General features: G+C 51.1%; 7 protein-coding genes across 7 annotated transcripts; 5 read left to right on the top strand and 2 right to left on the bottom strand.

The window, feature by feature from the left end:
• Positions 1–545: 545 nt before the first annotated feature.
• On the bottom strand, positions 546–1,706 carry BO87DRAFT_412207 (putative NRPS-like enzyme; the record flags this gene model as incomplete). Its single annotated transcript, XM_025626488.1, has 4 exons — positions 546–563; positions 639–644; positions 989–1,065; positions 1,301–1,706. 4 exons carry the CDS (start codon positions 1,704–1,706, stop codon positions 546–548), a joined length of 507 nt encoding a protein of 168 aa, XP_025484779.1.
• Positions 1,707–2,241: 535 nt separating this feature from the next.
• BO87DRAFT_382346 (putative ABC multidrug transporter) lies at positions 2,242–6,386 on the top strand (the record flags this gene model as incomplete). The annotated part of the gene is made up of 3 exons (XM_025624600.1): positions 2,242–2,436; positions 2,486–5,000; positions 5,062–6,386. The coding sequence occupies 3 exons, from the start codon at positions 2,242–2,244 to the stop codon at positions 6,384–6,386; spliced, it is 4,035 nt and encodes a 1,344-aa protein (XP_025484780.1).
• A 1,130-nt stretch (positions 6,387–7,516) lies between these two features.
• Positions 7,517–7,876, top strand: BO87DRAFT_80552 (uncharacterized protein). Its single transcript, XM_025629580.1, has one exon. It carries the CDS (start codon positions 7,605–7,607, stop codon positions 7,821–7,823), a length of 219 nt encoding a protein of 72 aa, XP_025484781.1. The 5' UTR covers positions 7,517–7,604; the 3' UTR covers positions 7,824–7,876.
• A 1,927-nt stretch (positions 7,877–9,803) lies between these two features.
• Positions 9,804–11,028, top strand: BO87DRAFT_438510 (uncharacterized protein; the record flags this gene model as incomplete). The annotated part of the gene is made up of 3 exons (XM_025627891.1): positions 9,804–9,962; positions 10,016–10,560; positions 10,623–11,028. The coding sequence occupies 3 exons, from the start codon at positions 9,804–9,806 to the stop codon at positions 11,026–11,028; spliced, it is 1,110 nt and encodes a 369-aa protein (XP_025484782.1).
• Positions 11,029–11,501: 473 nt separating this feature from the next.
• Positions 11,502–13,589, top strand: BO87DRAFT_372460 (acyl--CoA ligase). The gene is made up of 3 exons (XM_025622290.1): positions 11,502–11,763; positions 11,878–12,513; positions 12,573–13,589. The coding sequence occupies exons 1-3, from the start codon at positions 11,664–11,666 to the stop codon at positions 13,538–13,540; spliced, it is 1,704 nt and encodes a 567-aa protein (XP_025484783.1). The 5' UTR covers positions 11,502–11,663; the 3' UTR covers positions 13,541–13,589.
• Positions 13,590–13,726: 137 nt separating this feature from the next.
• On the bottom strand, positions 13,727–14,960 carry BO87DRAFT_372462 (uncharacterized protein). The gene is made up of 2 exons (XM_025622291.1): positions 14,555–14,960; positions 13,727–14,332 (listed from the first exon to the last, which is right to left on the bottom strand). Exons 1-2 carry the CDS (start codon positions 14,802–14,804, stop codon positions 13,758–13,760), a joined length of 825 nt encoding a protein of 274 aa, XP_025484784.1. The 5' UTR covers positions 14,805–14,960; the 3' UTR covers positions 13,727–13,757.
• A 158-nt stretch (positions 14,961–15,118) lies between these two features.
• BO87DRAFT_392950 (uncharacterized protein) lies at positions 15,119–16,363 on the top strand (the record flags this gene model as incomplete). Its single annotated transcript, XM_025625033.1, has 6 exons — positions 15,119–15,184; positions 15,271–15,399; positions 15,522–15,592; positions 15,877–15,939; positions 16,065–16,140; positions 16,277–16,363. The coding sequence occupies 6 exons, from the start codon at positions 15,119–15,121 to the stop codon at positions 16,361–16,363; spliced, it is 492 nt and encodes a 163-aa protein (XP_025484785.1).
• Positions 16,364–19,254: the final 2,891 nt, after the last annotated feature.

Consider the following 19,254-nt stretch of genomic DNA (forward strand, 5'->3'; position numbering starts at 1 on the left):
GGGTCAAACTGCAATTCGGGGTGCTCCGGGGGAGGGAAGGGGGATGGGGGGAGGGGGGCGCCTCAGAGAGAGTCTTAGCATTTGTTAGCCTTCTAGAGTGCTCATCTGGTACCCTTGCGCTGACGCAATCACAAGAGGGCCAATCTACTTAGTGCAGGACCGATGGGTGGCTAAGATGGCCCCAGAGGGTAACAAAGAACTATCCCTGTCAATCAATCAAAGTCAACGCCAAGCCCGAGCTAGGCTTTTTGGTTTCGATAGACTCTCGGGAGACCGACGGATTCTATATTGTATCTGTATTGTAAGCCAAATGACAAGATAAGAGACTGGGAGAGAGGGTCGAACTTTTGTGCCCGCCCTTCCCTCAAAGCTGGTAGAATAATATATGTGATTAGAAGAGGTCTTGGTCATTAGGATTCTTATCCGTAAAGATAGGAAGACATGCAGCTTGCAAGGCGGACCCATTAGAATACATATTGTGTAACTAGAGCATTTTGTCCGGAGTGAAAGCGCTGATTAGATATGAAAGGTGATTCAAAAGCCATTCAAAGCCCCGTGACTTGCTATTGTTGTACAGAAATATTATTTCAATAACACTTGGACATGAACCAAGCAGGCATATTCACAAGTAGACTAACCCATAACTAGGTACCGTAGTAGACAGGTCGGATAAACACTAATGTTTATTATTAGAAAGGGTGCTAAGTGTCACCGTAGAAAGCCGACTTTTTGAATTTTTCTGATCAAGTTGGACTTCCAAATGCAAAACCATTTATGACTCTATTTAGGCGACTTGAAACAGGATCTTTCAGTATAAGCAACGGTGGGGCTTGGCTGGTAACAAGTTGGGGGGCCTTCAATAAATCTGTAAATCTACCTATGCTGTGGATCTACAAGGTGGGTTTAGGGTTCCCGACAAGGCCCCCCCCCCCCGACGGATAGAGAGAGTGCTATCCTCCGACTGGCGTGATTCTCGTGCGAAACTTACGGTATCATTGTTTGTGGGGCGATCTGAGTAGTTCCAGGTGGCAAGACTCCAAATACCCGGCTGGGCGAGTGCGAGGACTATTCTATTGTCTAAGATGCCACCCCAACGAACTCCACTTTATGTACAGTACCTGTAGGTACAGAAAGTGGCTTTAGCTACTTAAGTGGCAGTAAACTCCACGACACGAGTGGAATCCGTTGCGGCGATAAGTCCCGACAAGATCTCCTCTAGGGCAGACCAGCCACGGCCTTTGCCCAGTCTAGATCCACCTTCTCCAACTGTGGACCTCCAGCTCCGTTGCCACGAACTCACCCCGCTGGGTGATATACCACGATAAAGTATAGTAATGCTTCTGGCGGTCCTTGTGACTCCAATTGGGCGACGGCGCCGGGACATCTAGAAAGCAGAGCACGTTGGATGTGTTCGTGCGGGGGTCGGCCATCAGAGATGGAGGCAGCGAATGCGTCAGCCCATCGAACTCGATGATATCCAGGGTAATTTCGTGCACGGTCGTGAGCCAGTCATAGACAGCCATCAAAAGCGATGGAGAACGCAAGAAGGCAGCGACCGCCTTGCTGCGCTCTAGCTCCTGGCTGTGCTGCACGGTACAAACGGCATATATACCCCTGTGATACACCATCACTCCTTTCGGCTTGCCCGTTGTGCCCGAGGTAAAGATAATCCGTGCAAGGTCATGGCCTGCATACCGCGTCGGCATGCCTCCAACTCTACTCGTAGGCTGTCCTTGATGTCGAACGCTTCGGCGATGGGCTAAATAGCTTGATTCTCAGTATACGTAGATTATATCCACTTTTACATCTTGGCATATCCGTTTAGAATAGGGTTTAGGTGGGTAGTTTCACGGCTGACATTCGATGGCTTACAGCTGGATTAGACGCTGCTGACGGGCACGAATTGCCCGATATGTGCCTATTGGGGGGGTCTAAATCTCAAGTAAATGCCTGACTACAGAGACTACTGCTACCTAGTACACGTCTCATGATACTGCCCTGATCCTGATATAGTGCCGGAAAAGGTACTACTAATGGCGCCTTGTTCCGTCGGCCTATAGCAAGTGCCAGATAAGGCATGCTACCCCTGCATCAACTCTGGACAAAATGGCGTGTGCGCTAGCGACTACAGCGACTGCACTTATAACGCAACTTCACCGTCAGCTCTTGAACCTCTTCCTTCCCCTTCTCTTTTCCCCGAGAGAGTAGAGACGCGGAGGAGCGGGATCCGACGTTCTCAAAATGCCCTTCACTAATGGGGAGGGCAATATGCTCCACTTCGACCAAAAGCAATTTGACTTCAACCTTCAATTCGAGACTCTCTTTTTCTCGATTATTCCTTCCATCCTGTTTATTCCATCATCGCTATGGCGAACTCTAGCAGGGATACGCAGGCCCGTCGTGGTGAATGCACCCGTCTTGCAGTTCATCAAAATAGTATGTCCTCTATTACGGGGTAAACGGTTTCTGCCCACTGACTGCTTAGGGGGCCATCGCAATCTACGCTGGCTTAGAACTTGCTCTCCTCATTCTCACCGCGGTCGGCTCCTTTCACATTAGCCGCATGTTTATCGCTTCTTCCGTTCTCCAGCTGCTATCAGCCCTGTTCATGCTGACAGTGAGTATGGTGGACCACAGCCGCAGCCCTAGTCCCTCCATGCTGCTGAACAGCTACTTGTTTCTTACTCTACTCCTAGACATTGCCCGGGCAAGGACTCTATTCCTGTCGCCAGACTACATTTCCGAGGTCGCATATAGCAATTTATTCTGTGCATCGGTCGGGCTGAAGACCGCCATCTTGGTGCTAGAGGCCTGCCAGAAGGCAAAATGGGTGGTCTGGGATGCAACGAAACACAGCCCCGAGGAGACGAGTGGAATATTCTCCCTAGGTGTTTTCTTCTGGCTGAACAAGCTCTTCTTGGCTGGGTATAGACATACCTTCACCATTGAAAGCCTCTACCCCCTTGACAGTACCTTCGACGCACAAGCCCTGCATGAGGAATTCGCGAGAAAAATGGACTATACCAAGCTAAAGGGGGATAAATTCGGCCTTCTGAAGGTGCTAGTACGTACATTGTGGGTGCAACTACTCCTTCCTATTCCTCCGAGGGCTGCTTTGATTGCGTTCTACATCTGCCAACCTCAATTCATCGAAAGCCTCGTCACGTATTTGTCCCAATCGGAGCCCGGTCCAAATGTGGGATATGGGCTTATCGGCGCTGCCATACTCATCTATTCCGGGATTGCAATCTCGTACGGCTTGTACTGGTACTGCCACCATCGACTGCGGACAATGGTCCGCTCCATCCTAGTCACTGAGACGTTTAAAGCCGCCACCAGAGCCCGGATGGGATCAGGTGATGATAACGCTGCGCTGACGCTTATGAGCACCGATATGGAACGCATCCGAATAGGACTTCGCTTCGTGCACGAGACATGGGCGAGCTTGATTCAGGCTGGTCTCGCCGCCTGGCTGCTCTATCGGCAACTTGGGGTCGTGTTCGTTGCTCCTGTAGGCGTGGTGGTAGTCTGCTTCGTTGGATTAGCAATTCTGATCAACTTCACTGGGGACTCACAGCGGTCTTGGATGTCTGGGATCCAGAAGCGAGTCGGGCTTACAGCCACTGTCATTGCCAGCATGAAATCACTCAAGGTATCCGGCCTTGCTGGTCCCGTGACGGAGTATGTGCAGCAGCTGCGTGTCGATGAACTCGCCGCTGGTGCCCGATATCGCAGGATCATGATCATCGCCGCTGTCTTCGCATTTATGCCGCAGGTGATCAGCCCTCTGTTAACCTTCGCGTTTGCCCAAAAGACGCTGAATGCCTCGACCATGTTCACCGGTCTTTCATTCCTGACTTTGTTGACTCAGCCGCTGTCGCAGCTCTTCCAGTCCGTCCCAGAGCTGGTTTCAGGCTTGGCCTGCCTGGGTCGGATTCAGGCATTTCTGGAATTAGAGCCTCGTCAGGACTATCGGCAGCCCCTGGTAGAAGCCCAGAGTGGCGGTTTGGAGAAAAATTCCAATTATATCGTCATCCGAGCCGCGAGCTTTGGATGGAAACCAGACAAGTTTGTCCTGAATAATATCCATGCTCAAATTCCCACATCGTCCCTCACGATGGTCGTCGGTCCAGTTGGCTCAGGAAAATCCACATTCTGCAAGGCCCTTCTAGGTGAGATGCCCTTCAGCCAAGGTAGCATCGCGATGCAAACTTCCCCACGCCACGTCGGCTTCCGTGAACAAACTGCTTTTCTGTGGAACGGTACAATCCGAGAGAACATCGTCGGATTTGCCCCTTTTGACCGCGAGCGATATGACCAAGTCATTGAAGCCACTTCCCTGCACTTCGACCTTGCTACCCTGTCCCAGGGGGACCAGACGAACATCGGGTCGGATGGTGTAGCATTATCGGGCGGGCAGAAACAGCGTCTGTCTCTTGCGCGAGCACTATACCTTCCTTCCAACCTTTTGGTCTTGGATGATGTGTTTAGCGGCCTGGACGCTGATACTGAGGAAAAAGTCTTTCGACAGGTCTTTGGATCAGATGGTCTCCTGCGACAACGGGGATCAACGGTGGTTCTGTGCACCCATAGTGTTCGGCATCTCCCAAGCGCGGACTACATCATCGTCCTCGGAAACGGCAGCGTTGAAGAGCAAGGCACCTTCATTGATTTGTCCACCCGTCCGGGCTATGTTCGGCGTTTGAAGGTGGGACTAAAGCAAGAGGGCGATGATAATAATATCGCTGACGATGAGCCTGGTCCTGGTCCGTATCAGGAACATAAAGACCAGGCGGAGGCTGACAAGGAACTCCAACATGAGATCACTGTCAACAGCACGCAATCATCCACCCCAATTACCCCAGTTGTGGCCGCCGCGCGGCAGGTAGGTGATGCCACCGTCTATAAGCTATATCTCAAAAGCATGGGATGGTTTGTGGCGGCTTGTAGTCTTTTCTTTGCAGCCCTGTGGGGTCTGTTCACCAATTATCCAACGATCTGTGCGTCTCTGCTGCTCCCCTCAATCTCCAATGTTCTTAATAACTTATTGTATCAATGCAGGGCTCACATACTGGAGTGACGCGACCGACTCCGTCCATCCTGCGCACTCCCACTCCTACTATGCGGACATCTATGCCCTCCTGCAGGTCTGCGCCATCCTCGCCCTCCTCCTCCTAGGGGTAACGCTCTTCATTATCTCGGTAAAGAAAGCCGGCGCCAATCTCCACCAGCAAGCCTTGCGTACCCTGATTCGTGCCCCGCTCGCCTTCTTCACTAATACCGACACCGGAGTGGTCACGAATCTCTTCTCTCAGGATCTCAACCTCATCGACACTGAACTCCCCGAGGCGACCCTCAACACCCTCTTTTGCGTATTCCAGTCGATTGGCCAAGCCGCCGTGATGCTTACCTCGTCCGTCTACATAGCCATCAGCTACCCGATCCTGGGCGCCTTGCTCTACTTTGTGCAGAAATACTACCTCCGTACGTCGCGGCAGCTACGATTGCTCGACCTGGAGGCCAAGAGCCCGCTGTACACGCATTTTCTTGACACTCTCAAAGGGATTGCCACGCTGCGCGCCTTCGGATTCGTCCCGGAGGACATCCACAAGAACGCCCGTCTAGTGGACTCCAGCCAGCGCGCGGCGTATCTCCTTCTTATGATCCAGGAGTGGCTGAATCTGGTGCTTAATCTTGTTGTGAAGGTCATCGCGGCGGTCCTGACCACGCTGGCCGTCCGGCTACATTCCAACTCGGCCTTCGCCGGTGCATCCATGTACTCGCTCATGACCTTCGGCGAGAGCCTATCCGGGATCGTGATTTATTACACCCGACTCAAAACCTCCATCGGCGCGATCGCACGACTGAAGATCTTCAACGAGACCGTCAAGCCAGAGGACTGTGACGGGGGAGAGGAGGACATCGTCCCGGACACAAACTGGCCGGATCGCGGGCTGGTCGAGTTGCGCGGTGTATCCGCCCAGTACAAATCCACCACCCATAGCGTGTCTGAATCTGACTCTGAGTCCAACTCCAACTGCATGGCAACAACTTCTGGTGCCACCACTACTGAGCCACAAGCCTTAGCCTTGAGGAACATCACTTTAACCATCTCCCCAGGGGAAAAGGTCGCCATTTGCGGCCGCACCGGCAGCGGCAAGTCCAGTTTCCTCGCTCTCCTGTTGAAATTACTCGATTCGCTTTCCTCTCCTCCAGTCGACCATGAGAGCAGCAGTCTCAATGATGACCAAGGTCGTCAGAGCGCTCCGGCTGTGGGAATTCGTCCAAGGACGGGCAGAGGGGCTGCTCGCACCGGTCACGGCGGGGACTTGGAGCGCTGGGCAGAGGCAGCTCTTCTCGCTGGGACGGACAGTCCTCCGAGCTAAGATTCGCCAGCGTGCACAGTCTTTATCCTTCCCCAACGATGCGGGATCCAACAATGCAGCGCAAGGGGGGAGGGGAATACTCCTCCTCGATGAGGTAAGCTCCGGCGTGGACCGCGAGACCGAGCAGATGATGCAGGAGATCATTCGGGCAGAGTTTCGGGCGTACACCATCATCACGGTCAGCCATCGGCTCGAGATGATCATGGACTTTGATGGGGTAGTGGTGATGGACCGCGGGGAGGTCGTTGGGGTAGGGAATCCGGTAGCCCTAAAAGAGGCGTCTGGTACGAGATTCGGGGAATTGGTGGCCGCCGCTGGGGCGTAGGCAACTTCTCATTATTCTTTCTAATTTGACCAGTACCTTCTACCCAGGCACAACTGGATTTCATTTTAAATGGAATCCTGGTTATATGTAATTGTACCGTTGACGGCGAAATACAAGCGAACACCGACCAAGCACTAAGAGACAACAGGCACATTCGCACTCGCAGCGTCCAAGACTGTCCTATAAGCCCCCCGCAAAACGCGCATACAGCCCTAGCAAATGCCGTCGACTGACTCTACATGTTCGACGAGATTCAAGCGCAGGGGAGGTTGGAATTGGGCGTCTTGCGGCCCAAATGCTAGAAATCGTCGGATTTATGGCATCTCTGGCAAAATGGACTCTTTGTGGATCAATAAGATAGGCTTCTTGTTTGGTTAGAGTTTCTCCTTTGGAGACCACGGGTGTCGGTCGTTGAATTGCTTATAAGCTTGGATATGTTCACTGTGTGCCTTGCTTCAAGGGTTCCCTCTCTATGCTGTCATCTGGAAGCAAGGTATAACTACTATCACAGAGTTACCAATTTCTAATACAATCTGATGTGCATATAATCGCACTGTACACTGTAGTTAGCAAGCTTGCGTATATCCAGGGGTGAATTCTTTTCACCTCAATGTAACAAAAACGATGTTGCATCCCGCTACCTCAAACCCGCAAAATCAAGCCCTCTGGTCACTACAAATACACAATGAGTAGCAAAGCACTATCTGCGGCTATACTCCAACTGAAGATGCAGTACCTCGGCCGATTTGATGTTCCTCCCTTCCCGCCCCCTCGCCGAACCGACCAATCAGAACCCTCCATTTTTACCCATCCTTCCTATATAATTCAAAGTAAAAGAGTAACTGGTGCCTTCGGGCATTTGGTCAATTTGAAACGATACAGAGAAGATTAGCATGGCCCCTGCACTAAGGATGACACGCTCAATCAAAGAGAAGCTACCAGTTTTTTTTTGCAACTTTTACAGACGCCTTTTGAGAGGTATGCTGTTTTTGAGGTCTCGGGTGTGGGTCGTAGAGGGAGGGGGTTCGAGTCGCGGTTGGATCTGTCGTTCTTTTTATCTCACCCCTCTCCTCCCTCTTTTTGCTTATGGGACAGTTGGTCAGCAGCACTGAATGGGGTGATGTTCAGGGTCGCTGGGTTTCCTAATAATATATGGGACCAGAAGAAGACATTAAATTTAATTAATCCTTCATAATGGAGCTTGTGATATGCACAGGCGTGATGGGGATGATTACAATTCAAGGGGTCCATTGAACTTTTCCTTGCGATGCATAAAGGTGGTCTACAATAAGCGCAGTCAAAAAGGAAGGGTACAATAAGCCGTCCTCCTTGTTCAACTTCAGCTGAGCTGATCAGGATCATAGTAATGACCGACAGGAACGTCCCACTAAAACTCCTCTCATTCTTGTGTGCATGGCTTCCTAGTATAAATCGCCACAGCCCAGGTTCCTGCATTTAGTAGCACGGACTAAAGAATCCTTTTGTGTTTTACACACACACAGTCAGGGCTTAGTGACGGGCCTTATACCGAGGTGGGCAGTGCCACCGTGGGGCGTGGACGGCAAGTTTAATTGTCGTACGTAGGCCTGCGCGGGGTAGTTAATTAAGACTTTTGGAGTAGGTAATAGACGGTGGCTTTATACTTGCATCTTAGAGGTTATTCTCGAAATATTCGCTCCGACATATCCGCTCCGGACGGCATTCTTTTTGATCATTGAGGTTGTATAGTTGGTAGGGTGATGATAACTTATATGTGTTTTTGAACCCTCGCCGACGCTGTAGAGGGTAATTATTCTCGCGCTGGTGGAGATACTCATTCTTTAAAGGGTCCACCATGCACGTACCTTGATGTTCGGTGTGACAAACCCTTTGTTACTATTCAGGACGGCGGACCCGCCGAACCGAATTTTAGGAACGGCTTGAATCGAAACGACTCAATGCCACCCTCGGCGGAGGCTACACCTTATCAGGCAATCCTCGCTGGAGCATTAGAGCAAACATCTCCTTTTCTGGTGGATATAGGTTGATGCACGTTATTCGGAGCGGCTTGGCTGACTGTGAAGGAAGGCCATCGCCGAACTCTGGATTGGAAATTACATCCGAGCCGTGCAAGGTAGTCTGTTGCCGGGAAATAAATCATGTCTTTTGTATTGAGTCATGGTCGTTGATGATCAGTTCTACGTGAACGGAACTGGGTTAGCCTGCGGGGTTATAATCACACTGCCTTATAGAGTTGCAAAATGAAGGTTCCTGCCATGCGACGCTCGGTCATGTTGGCCTGAATGATCGACATGAAGTATTCAGTTTAGTTCATCTGAACACTGCACAAAAACGAACACTAGGGACACTTGGTTGCTTTGAATCATGACAGGCTCCGCGCCGCTTCTAGTTATATCCGCTTGGGATGGCTGCTTTGAACTAAGAAGCATCCTTGCAAAGCAGCCAGAGGCAATCGGAACCTTCTATGGGATCAGATGGACTCGATTGCTATATATACATAGTTCTGCTCGATTCTAGGCAACGATATTAGTTTGTGATAACAAGCATCGAACTCCGAGTCTTCTTATTGACAACACTTACAATAATCCGAAGTTGGACCCTCAAACCCATTGAGGGACTGAATAAGGTGACGGGCTGAACTGTGCCTTCGGTGGAACGAACCCACTATAGACTAGTAAATGATGGACATGTTCGGCTTCCCAGTTGGTGCGGGTGGAGAACGGCGGCCATCCCTCGACGGTCATAAAACGCGCGTTGAAGGATGCTGCAGAACGGCCCATGTTGATTAATGCCAACTCTAATCAGATAAGGCTCCGTGGATGGGAATTGAAGGACAGGGCAGAAGACGGCACGGTGGAAAATGTCATTGCCATTCATCATCATGCTTATTTATAGTGGGGGACAGACAACCGGGTCATTATTCCCTACTGTTTCTCGTGGCAGCTGGCCTGCTTTCCATCCGCCTTGTTCCATGAAGTTGAGCTTAACTTATCCCCTATTGTACACTTTTCTTTAAGCCTGTCTGGCCTTTATTCTATTTATATTTAGTCTGTCAGCCACTTCAGCCGGTATTCTATCGCAATACCCTGCTGATGTCATTCCAGTCAATATCATACAATGCAGGTCCCGGTATTCTGGCACTCAATTGGACGGCGGCGGCCATCGCCATCCTAGTGATGATCCTGCGAGTCATTGCCAAACTCCGCATTCGACATTATGCAGTGAATGACACGGCTATGTTATGTGCGCTGGTTGGTACCACCAAATTGGCGAAAGTCGTGTTCAGCTGATTAATGCGCATCAGGTACTAGCTCTGGCGGCATCCATCATGATCACTTTGGCTATTGCCCATGGCTACGGGCGACACTTTTGGTACCTGAGCCAGGCAGATCAGGTGCTGGCCTTGAAGTATTACACGGGCTTCCAGTGTCTGTCAATAATCGCCACTGGCGCTGGAAGAGCTGCCTTTACGCTCTACTTGTTGAATATCCTACGTCAAGAGAGGTATTTGGGATGGATTCTGTGGTTCATCTTTGCGCTGCAGATCATCATCAATATTGTCTCGGTGGCTACCATCCTTGCGCAGTGTCAGGATGTTGACTCTCTGTGGGATGTGCGTGTGAGCACGACATGCTGGGATCCAAACGTCGAGCGTATCTATGGCTATGTGCAGTGCTGTATGTTGATTGACCCAACTAGAAAGAAAGAGGACACTGACAGGTTTTATAAAGCGATCAATACTGCTTCCGACCTATTCCTTGCCGTCTTCCCAACCTACACTTTCTGGAGCCTGAGCTTGAAACTGCGCGTCAAGATTAGCCTCGTCGTGTTGATGGGCTTTGGTTTAGTGTTCGTCTTCTTTCGAGAAATGACCAGCATATAATCTCAGATCGCTAACTACACACTCACAGAGCTATGGTGGCCTCGATCATGCGAATCGTCCACCTGGGATCTATCGCTGAGCGTGTTGACCCAACCGCAGTGACGGTGCAACTCACTCGATGGGCGCTGGCGGAGTGTTACCTGGTTATCATCACGGCCTCCATGCCATGCATTCGGTCCCTGATTATCGCGTCTGTCCGAAATATCTCGTGTGGCAACCGTTCGCGAGTAGTCGGATCACAATATAAAATCAGTCCGCCAATTCCCAGTCGCGCCGAATACAGCACCTGGGCGGATGCACCGCCACCACACAGTCGAGAATACATTCTGGGAAGCTATCCTATGGAGCGGGAACGAATGGGTGGGCGCGCAATCACCAAACAGGTGGATATCACAGTGATCAGGAATCGCTCGAGAAGCACGAGGAATGGGTAATTATCGCCGGTAATGATGAGCTATGTATATATTCTATGTCTGGTAGTTCTACCAATGGTTATGTGTGATGGACTGCGATGAATGATATATATTCACCCTACTATGTACTAGTACTACTATGTGCTGATGATCTGAAAAATAGGACCCAGATCGGTGGTATGAATGCTTGTCGCCTTTCGATCTTCGGGTACACCGGACCCCTGGAAATCCCTGTTGTGGTCAACCCCAAAGACCAGCCATGGTTCTAGGCACTCAAGGCCGTTGATTGCCGAATGCCGGCCAGTTCCTCGGCGTGGATGTGGAGAGACGGGCGGCGGGCGATCCGTGGCCACTCTCCACCACTTTTCTCCCCAACAAGCGTTCACTAACCCAAACCCCGGCTTGCGGGCTTATCTTTTGCAGTGCCGAGGGCCGAGCAACAACTTGCTCCCTGCGGTCTCTTAAACAGCGGTCTATCATTCCATTCCTCTCTCCTTCCTTCATCCCTCACTGACGGGCGCATATACAAGAGACCATCTCCCCTCCTTCTTTATTTTTACCTTCGTGATCGCCCATTCCTGTACAACCCTGCGCCATTAATTCCCCGATCTCCCTCTTCTCCCCTTCCCCGGCCTTTTTCCCCGCACAACTCCGCCATGCCTGTCTCCTCACGCTATCCCCCCGTCGACATCCCAGACCTTGACATCTGGTCTTTCCTTTTCGAACGCAAAGATAAGCCTTTTCCAGATGATAAGGGTATGTATATCACCTCTCGATCATCACAACACTCCATGCGAAGCACTATAATCAACTTATGAACTTGCGCGGCCGGTATACTTCGTTCAAAAATTCCCCGCTGACATCATGCAGTAATCTACCAAGATGCGGACACACAGCAATCCTACACATACCAACAGGTCAAAGATGCTGCCCTCGCCTTCGGCCAAGGCCTCAAGGCCACCTTTGACTGGAAGAAGGGCGACGTCCTGGCCCTCTTCACCCCGAACAGCATCGACACTCCAGCCGTGATGTGGGGTGCTATCTGGGCCGGCGGCATCGTGTCGCCATCCAACCCAGCATACACAGCCGAGGAGCTGGCCCTTCAGCTCAAGAACTCCGGCGCCAAAGTCCTCATCACTCAGGCGCCCTTCCTCCCGGTAGCCACCGCGGCCGCGAAGGAAGCCGGCATTCCGGAGGACGGAATCATCCTCATCGGCGACCAGCGCGACCCCCAAGCGCGCATCAAGCACTTCACCTCCATCCGCAACATCTCCGGCGCTACCCGCTTCCGCAAACCCAAGGTCAACCCATCCCGCGACCTCGCCTTCCTGGTCTACTCCTCCGGCACGACCGGTGTCCCCAAGGGCGTGATGCTCTCACACCGGAACATCGTCGCGAACATCCTCCAACTCGCCGAAGGCGAAGCCGGCAACCTCACCTGGAACGGCGGCGTGGACGGCACAGGAGACCGCATCCTAGCTTTCCTCCCCTTCTTCCACATCTACGGTTCGCATCTCCCCTTGGCCCCTCACCTCCCACCCAATTCCCACTAACCAACAACCCAGGCCTAACCTGCCTCCTTCACCAAACCATCCACAAAGGTCTGCACCTCTACGTCATGACCAAATTCGACATCGAGAAATGGTGTTCCCACGTCCAAAACTACCGCATCACATTCAGCTACGTGGTACCCCCCGTCGTCCTCCTCCTAGGCAAACACCCCATCGTCTCGAAATACGACCTCTCCACCCTCCGCATGATGAACTCCGGCGCCGCCCCTCTCACTCAAGAACTCGTCGAAGCCGTCTACGCCCGCATCAAATGCGGAATCAAGCAAGGCTACGGTCTCAGCGAAACCAGCCCTACCACTCACACCCAACCCTGGGAAGAATGGCGCTCCACCATCGGCTCCGTCGGTAAACTCCTCCCCAACATGGAAGCCAAGTACATGACCATGCCCGAGGACGCGTCCGAACCTGTTGAAGTCCCCGCCGGCGAGGTCGGCGAGCTGTACATGCGCGGCCCCAACGTCTTCCAGGGCTACCACAACAACCCCGCCGCCACAGCGGAATGTCTCTCCGAGGACGGATGGTTCCGTACCGGTGACGTCGGGTATCAGGACCCCCAGGGCAACTTCTATATCACGGATCGCGTCAAGGAACTCATCAAATATAAGGGCTTCCAGGTGGCTCCCGCGGAGTTGGAGGGCATTCTGGTCGATAATGAGGCTGTCGACGATGTCGCGGTTATTGGGATCGATAGTGAGGCCCATGGTACCGAGGTGCCGCTGGCGTATGTGGTTCGGAGTGCGAAGAGCTTGAACTCCGGGGTGAGTGCTGCCCAGGAGGCGGAGAATATTGTTAAATGGTTGGATGGGAAGGTGGCGTATCATAAGAGGCTCAGAGGGGGCGTGACCTTTGTGAAGGAGATTCCGAAGAGTGCGAGTGGGAAGATTCTGAGGAGGTTGTTGAAGAAGAAGGCGAAGGAGGAGGGCGTTGGGGCTGGGGCTGCGGGGCCGAAGGCGAAGTTGTAGTTGTTTTGTTCCTGGTGGTGTCTTGGAGTGTGGATAGATCATGTGTGTGGTGTACATAGATTTATTTCTTATTTATTTTGGTCTTGGATACTATGATAATGCTACTATCTAGTGTTGGAACAATGAATTGATTGAATTGGTTTAGTCGTATCAACATTCATTTCAATATCATTATCATGACTACAGCATCATTCTAAGTATCATACCTACTACAGGCTTACAACCCAAACCTCCTCATCATCCCCTCCACATCCTCGCCCTCAACAGCATCCACCCCCTCTCTCGCAACCCGTTCAACAGCAACATCCACATTCTCCCCTCCCTCCAACAAATCCAACCACCCCTCAACATCATCCCTCGCCAACAGCGCATCCGCCACAATGGCCACATCCTCCCTCGACACATTGGCCCTGCCCTTCTTCGTCTTCCCCAGATCCACCTTCCTCGTCGCAGGCGTATCCGTCAACGTCCCCGGTCTTAGATTAATCGCCTGCAGGGGCTGCGCGGCCCCCGCAGCAACAAGCTTCTTGCGCGCCGCCGCCAACGCAGTCATGTACTCGTCCGCTTCGAGCTTGGCCTTGGCGTATGCGGGGAGGACGTTATAGAAGACGTTCTGGAGACCCGCCCATTCGTCGTCCGATAGCCAGGTGGGTTGCTTGCGGCGGCTGCCGATCCAAGAGACGAGGAGGAATTTGCGTACGCTTGGGTGTGAGAATGAGGCGCTTAGGAAGTGCTTTGCTGCTACTTCGTCGATGGCGTGCGTGCGTGCGGGTCCGCCTTTGCCGCCGGCTCCTATGGTTTTGGTTAGTTTGGGTGGTGGTGTGTATTTTGGGGGACCGTTGGATGAGTGGATTGGAATTGGGGGCGTTGGATGTGATGTGTGGATTTGAGCTGGGCTTGCAGGTGTGCAGGGGGGGGGGGGGGGGGGGAGGATGCAGATTGTCTTAATAGGATTGTGGGTATGTTTCAATCCCAACCACGGCTTTTTGCATGGTTTGGGCGCATTATACATACCTGCAGACCAGACGACATAGTCTGGGGAAACGCGGTCGAGGATGTTCTTGGCATCGGCGTCGCTATTCACATCGTCGAGGCTGGAGAGGAGAACGTTCAGTTTGCCTTTGGCGCCTTTGCCTAGAGCGAGGATCTCGTTCTCGTGCTCGGCGTTGCGGATGACGCTGGTGACGTTCCAGGAGCGGGCGAGGAGAAGCGGGGTCAGTTGCAGGGCTACTTTGCCGTGGCCGCCTAATAGGAGGACTTGCATGGTGGTGATGGATCTGTCGAATTGATTGATATGTTAGATGGAGCTGTAGCTGTATCGGTTTAGTGGAAATCTGATAGAGAAGATTGAGAGCTGGTATGTTTGAGCTTGATGCTCCAGAGTTGGAGCTTGTTTTGTTAAGGCCCGGCTCGGTGCGGAGAACGGATTAGTAATGCCGAGAGGGGTTGATGTTTTTTGAGCTGTTGGCTGTTAACTAAAGTTACTGTAAGAAGATGCTGTAAGTCAGTGGTTACTGGTTACACCGCGGTCGGATGGCGTCATGTGCATGACCGTCTGTTTTGTCTACGGCGTATTCAATGCATACGCAAAGTGTCACAGCTCTGCAGGCAGCAGCTCTTCTAACATTTCTCTTACGATGTTGTGTTCGTGCACAATGTCTTAGGTGCTGCAAGGGCGAGTGTGGGATAGAAAACCCCATTGTCCTTTGCAGTAAACATCTCCATGGCAGCCAGCCAGCCAGCCAGCCATCTGTTCGATAGAGATCCGCCTTGCGATGCCCCTTGATAAAACAATCTGTGGTGATGGTGTGGTTGTCGATCAGACGAGCCTTGCCAGGAGCCGGATTCAAGGCTGGACTGTTATTACTCGGCAATCAGGGTGTGTGTGTATCACACTAGGATGTTCCAGGAGCCCATCTCTCCTCAATTATGTGTAAAGTTCCAGACCAAGACCAGGTAGATGGCATTGGGGATATGAAAGGAACTCGCATCTCTAACCCCCGCTGGAAGTGAAACACCGGCCGATCGGTTGGAAGGAGAAGTTATTTCCGCGCGAAGCTTGAGTAGCGGACAATTTCGATCCCAGGGAGCCAGTCGATCGGGGATGGATTGGTCCTCTCTCTCTCTCGCAATTTTTCTTTCTCAACGAGAAAAGAACCTCGAGCCGTGGCCGATGCTCGCTCATAATAGCGGAAATTATTTGTTCGTTCGTTTGTTAGCTAGTAAGTTAGTGGATGTCTGGAACCTAGGTTGAATGGGATTAGTCAGAAATGCTTCTCCTCTTCTTTTTCCCCTCTTCCATTATGGATCTCGGAAATTGAATTAATTAAGGGAAGGTCGAAAGGACTGATCTGGAACCCTCGGGAGGAGTCGAGGATTCTTGGTTGGGCCTTTCTTGGGTCTGGTCCAACCACCGGTTAGCGATAATTCCAGCGCGGGAAGAGATGGGGGTCTTGTGCCTTGACCTTGGCAGCATCTGCTGGTTCTTGTCTTGTCTTGTTTATACTAAATGAATGAATGACAGGCTGCAGGAGAGGATGGAGACGCGGGATGGGGACGAGATTAATGACTTCATGATGATGTGGCTGACTATCGTCGATGTGATTCACTCCAGTTATGATTGTTTCTTATCTTATGCCGCGTATGCTAAGCCAGCCAAGTAAGATGAATGATTATTGCAGTGCACCCACCGACGTCGTGCCTGTGCCTTTCTTTGTTTGTTTGTCTGTGCCAGAGTTCTACCGAACGAGCGGAGATAATCCGGCCCAAGTCCCGTCTGGTCTGCCACTACCGGACTCTCTTCTACAAATCCTTACCCATTAGTCTAGCTTCATGGCAAATACTCACTGTGTGCTCACGAAGATTCTAACATTCTCTCCTCCCTTTCTACTGTGTACTATCAGTCAGTAGTGTATAGTTTCCGTACCACTGGGCGTAATGACTAACCAAAATATGGTCTAGTCAGGGGCACGACTGGCTGGCTGACAGACTGCTAGTCTGACTGCTGGCTTGATCCTGTGACTTGACTTTAATTCCCCTCGGGGTGAGGCTGCTCTCTCCTGGGAAAGCCCCATCCGAATAAAGGCGGTACCATACCCGTAAGGAGGAGGTAAAAGTAGAGCTAGTTGGTCATCAAAATCCAAAGTAGGTTCGACCATCCAACGGCTGTCAATTTCTTTCCCGAAACCAGACCCGTGACCCTGACTCGATCACTCTACGTTTTCTGCCCTGCTATCCCCCATTCTCTTAAGCATCCACCAAATGCTTAGGTTCACCAGGAATATCAATGGAGACCGTGGATGACGTACTGGATCTCGAACCTCACAAACCGGTCCACCTTAAACCAAAAGCCTGATGAACCATGCCGCCTGGTCCGCACGAGAATCCGGTTCCCAGTGTGATTAGTCAGGACTATCACTTGTCGGAGCATGAACTTTCTTGAGAGACGGTTCGGATTAAGGTGCTCCTCAGGGTTATATCCCCATGCTGCTAAAACTTGCCTTGCTGATGGCCCTGTTTGGCTAGCGAGTCATGCTGGACCTCTTGTTTGCCCCCTATCTCAAAGAGGGGTATGCGCTATTTCATGCATGTTCAATTATGGCACTGGATGCGCTCCACGGAGTACTCCGGACTTACAGTATCTAAATCAGTATTTGACATTGGTATGGCGCGGGAGGAGAGCTCAGATTGCGGAGCACTTCGTATGCTTTGATCGCGACTAGCTGCATCGGATACATGTCCATGCAGGAGGACTGCAGGCCATGTACTCCGATTGCGTCCGTGAGTCTATCTAGGACGACGCGATAACCGTCTACTAATGCGGATGATATCAAATACTCGCGTCGACAGTAGCGTGGGGACAGACACCTCCGGCTAATCCTACTATCGATCCAGTAATATGATGGTGGTGACATGGTGTAGTCTACCCGACGGCAGTCGAGATGATCGTCCCGCTCGTCCAAATTTCCGGAACCCCTCTAGCGGTCTTGGGATAAAGTTCAAAGGGCATGAAACAGCATCCGATAGATAGGTCATATTCTCGCGAGGGTGAGGTGGAAGAAAGTCCCAGTTCAGCTGGTCGCTTCAGATTTTTGCCTCTGAAGGTAGTCCCCCCGATTGCCTGATGAAGAGGGTCCCGGAAGGCAGCAGTTGCTTCACTAGATTTCAGAATACCACCAATGAAGTTTGTTTGAGGGGGGTGCACATCACAGCGTTAAGTGAAGTGTGCCCTGAGCAATACTAGCCACTTAACTACTTAATTAAGTAGTACTCGAGGTCGCGAGGACTTTTTTGAGGCTTAGGCTTCAGCCCTCAGCCCCAGATCGGCCCACATCCCGTGAGACGCGGTCATAAATGATTGTGTAAGTGAAATGTTTTCGTTGTCTTTACTTTCCGTAAACGAGATTGGGTTTCCGGTCATGATGAAAAAGAGGGATATTAAGATTACTGTTTGTTGCACAATCCCAAAGTTAAAATGGCATTCAAGAGTAGTAAGTTATAGGAAAGGTCGGCGAGAAGTGGTTGTTTAGTTGTCATCAGTAAGAGAAGAGAAACAAACAAACCTTGGCAGGTACTCTATCTAAGTAAGTAACCTCCTTCCCAGCCAGTTCCAGGGACGACAATACGGTAATAGGATTATAGGAGTGGTAAGTAAGGTACCCGACCAGGACCCAGTGACCAGAGCTCCATCCGATTTGCAGTTCATTTCATGGTTGGTGGAGCCTGCAAGGGGCAATTGGGTCCTGGTCGGCGGTACCGTACGGTATGGACAAGACTCATCCATGGATTTCGTGACAGTTTAATCTGTTTCGGGTTCTGTTATGATCCAGGCACCGGAGCACAGGTGGAGTCGGTGCCTGAGGGGAAATAATATGGTCTGCCCCCAGTTTCCAGCTGGCTGAAATTTTGAGGTTAGGAAGTAACTAGCAGTGGCTATTTTGCAAGGTGTTTCTTCACAAGATTGGTTATCAATTGCGGTGAAGAACAAGTAAAGAAAAAGAAGGAAAAAGAAAATAACATAATAAGGACAGCCACGCTGCACTGAAAATTCGGCCGTCGGAAGATGAAAAAGACACATTGAAATGGGATTGGAAAACTGGCCAGCGAATCTCGTGTCGATCCGCTTTGGGTTCCAGCGACCATCGCAGCGCTGGCCAATTGGGCCCCAATAATGCGATCCCACATAATAATAAAAATAATAATTCAATCCAGTCATTCAGAATCATAATCCACTTTCCACGCTTCTGCTTCCCCCCGTCAGCTTGTGAGGGACGGAGAGAAGTCTGAAAAGTGGTAGCCCATTGAGTCAATGTCAAATCATTGGCTTTGATTAAACAGGCAGTAGAAAAAAAGAAAATAGAAAATGGAATAATACTTTGGGACCTGAGATGGGGAAGATGAGAAAAATGGGACAAAAAAGACCAATACAGTAAACCCCATCAAGAAAAATAAAGGGTAACCAGAATGACGATCGAAAGGAATCCAGATCCCTTCTTTTTTTTCTAGTCTTCCATACCTTCCAAAGCGATCGTTGCTCTTTTTTTCCCCATTTTATTTTATTTTCCATTCTACTCTCTCGCCTTCCTCCAGCTCTCTCTCTCTCTTCCTCTCTTTTCTTTTCTCTCTTGCATTGCTTTCTCGCGTCGCATACTCTTCGGTCACTGTCTCTCCTTTCCCCTTCACCCCCTCATCCTCTTCCATATTACCGGAACCAC

This window comes from Aspergillus neoniger (assembly GCF_003184625.1).
Source record: "Aspergillus neoniger CBS 115656 unplaced genomic scaffold BO87scaffold_2, whole genome shotgun sequence".
Classification (NCBI taxonomy): Eukaryota; Fungi; Ascomycota; class Eurotiomycetes; order Eurotiales; family Aspergillaceae; genus Aspergillus; species Aspergillus neoniger.

What these genes read in the sequence shown, in the direction of transcription:
- BO87DRAFT_372462 (XM_025622291.1), bottom strand. Translation starts at nt 14,804, where the DNA reads ATGCAAGTCCTCCTATTAGGCGGCCACGGCAAAGTAGCCCTGCAACTG. An exon ending in CTATGTCGTCTGGTCTGCAG is followed by an intron (nt 14,333 to 14,554) that starts GTATGTATAATG and finishes CCAAAACCATAG; the next exon opens with GAGCCGGCGGCAAAGGCGGA.
- BO87DRAFT_80552 (XM_025629580.1), top strand. Translation starts at nt 7,605, where the DNA reads ATGGCCCCTGCACTAAGGATGACACGCTCAATCAAAGAGAAGCTACCA.
- BO87DRAFT_372460 (XM_025622290.1), top strand. Translation starts at nt 11,664, where the DNA reads ATGCCTGTCTCCTCACGCTATCCCCCCGTCGACATCCCAGACCTTGAC. An exon ending in GCCTTTTCCAGATGATAAGG is followed by an intron (nt 11,764 to 11,877) that starts GTATGTATATCA and finishes GACATCATGCAG; the next exon opens with TAATCTACCAAGATGCGGAC. An exon ending in CCCCTTCTTCCACATCTACG is followed by an intron (nt 12,514 to 12,572) that starts GTTCGCATCTCC and finishes CCAACAACCCAG; the next exon opens with GCCTAACCTGCCTCCTTCAC.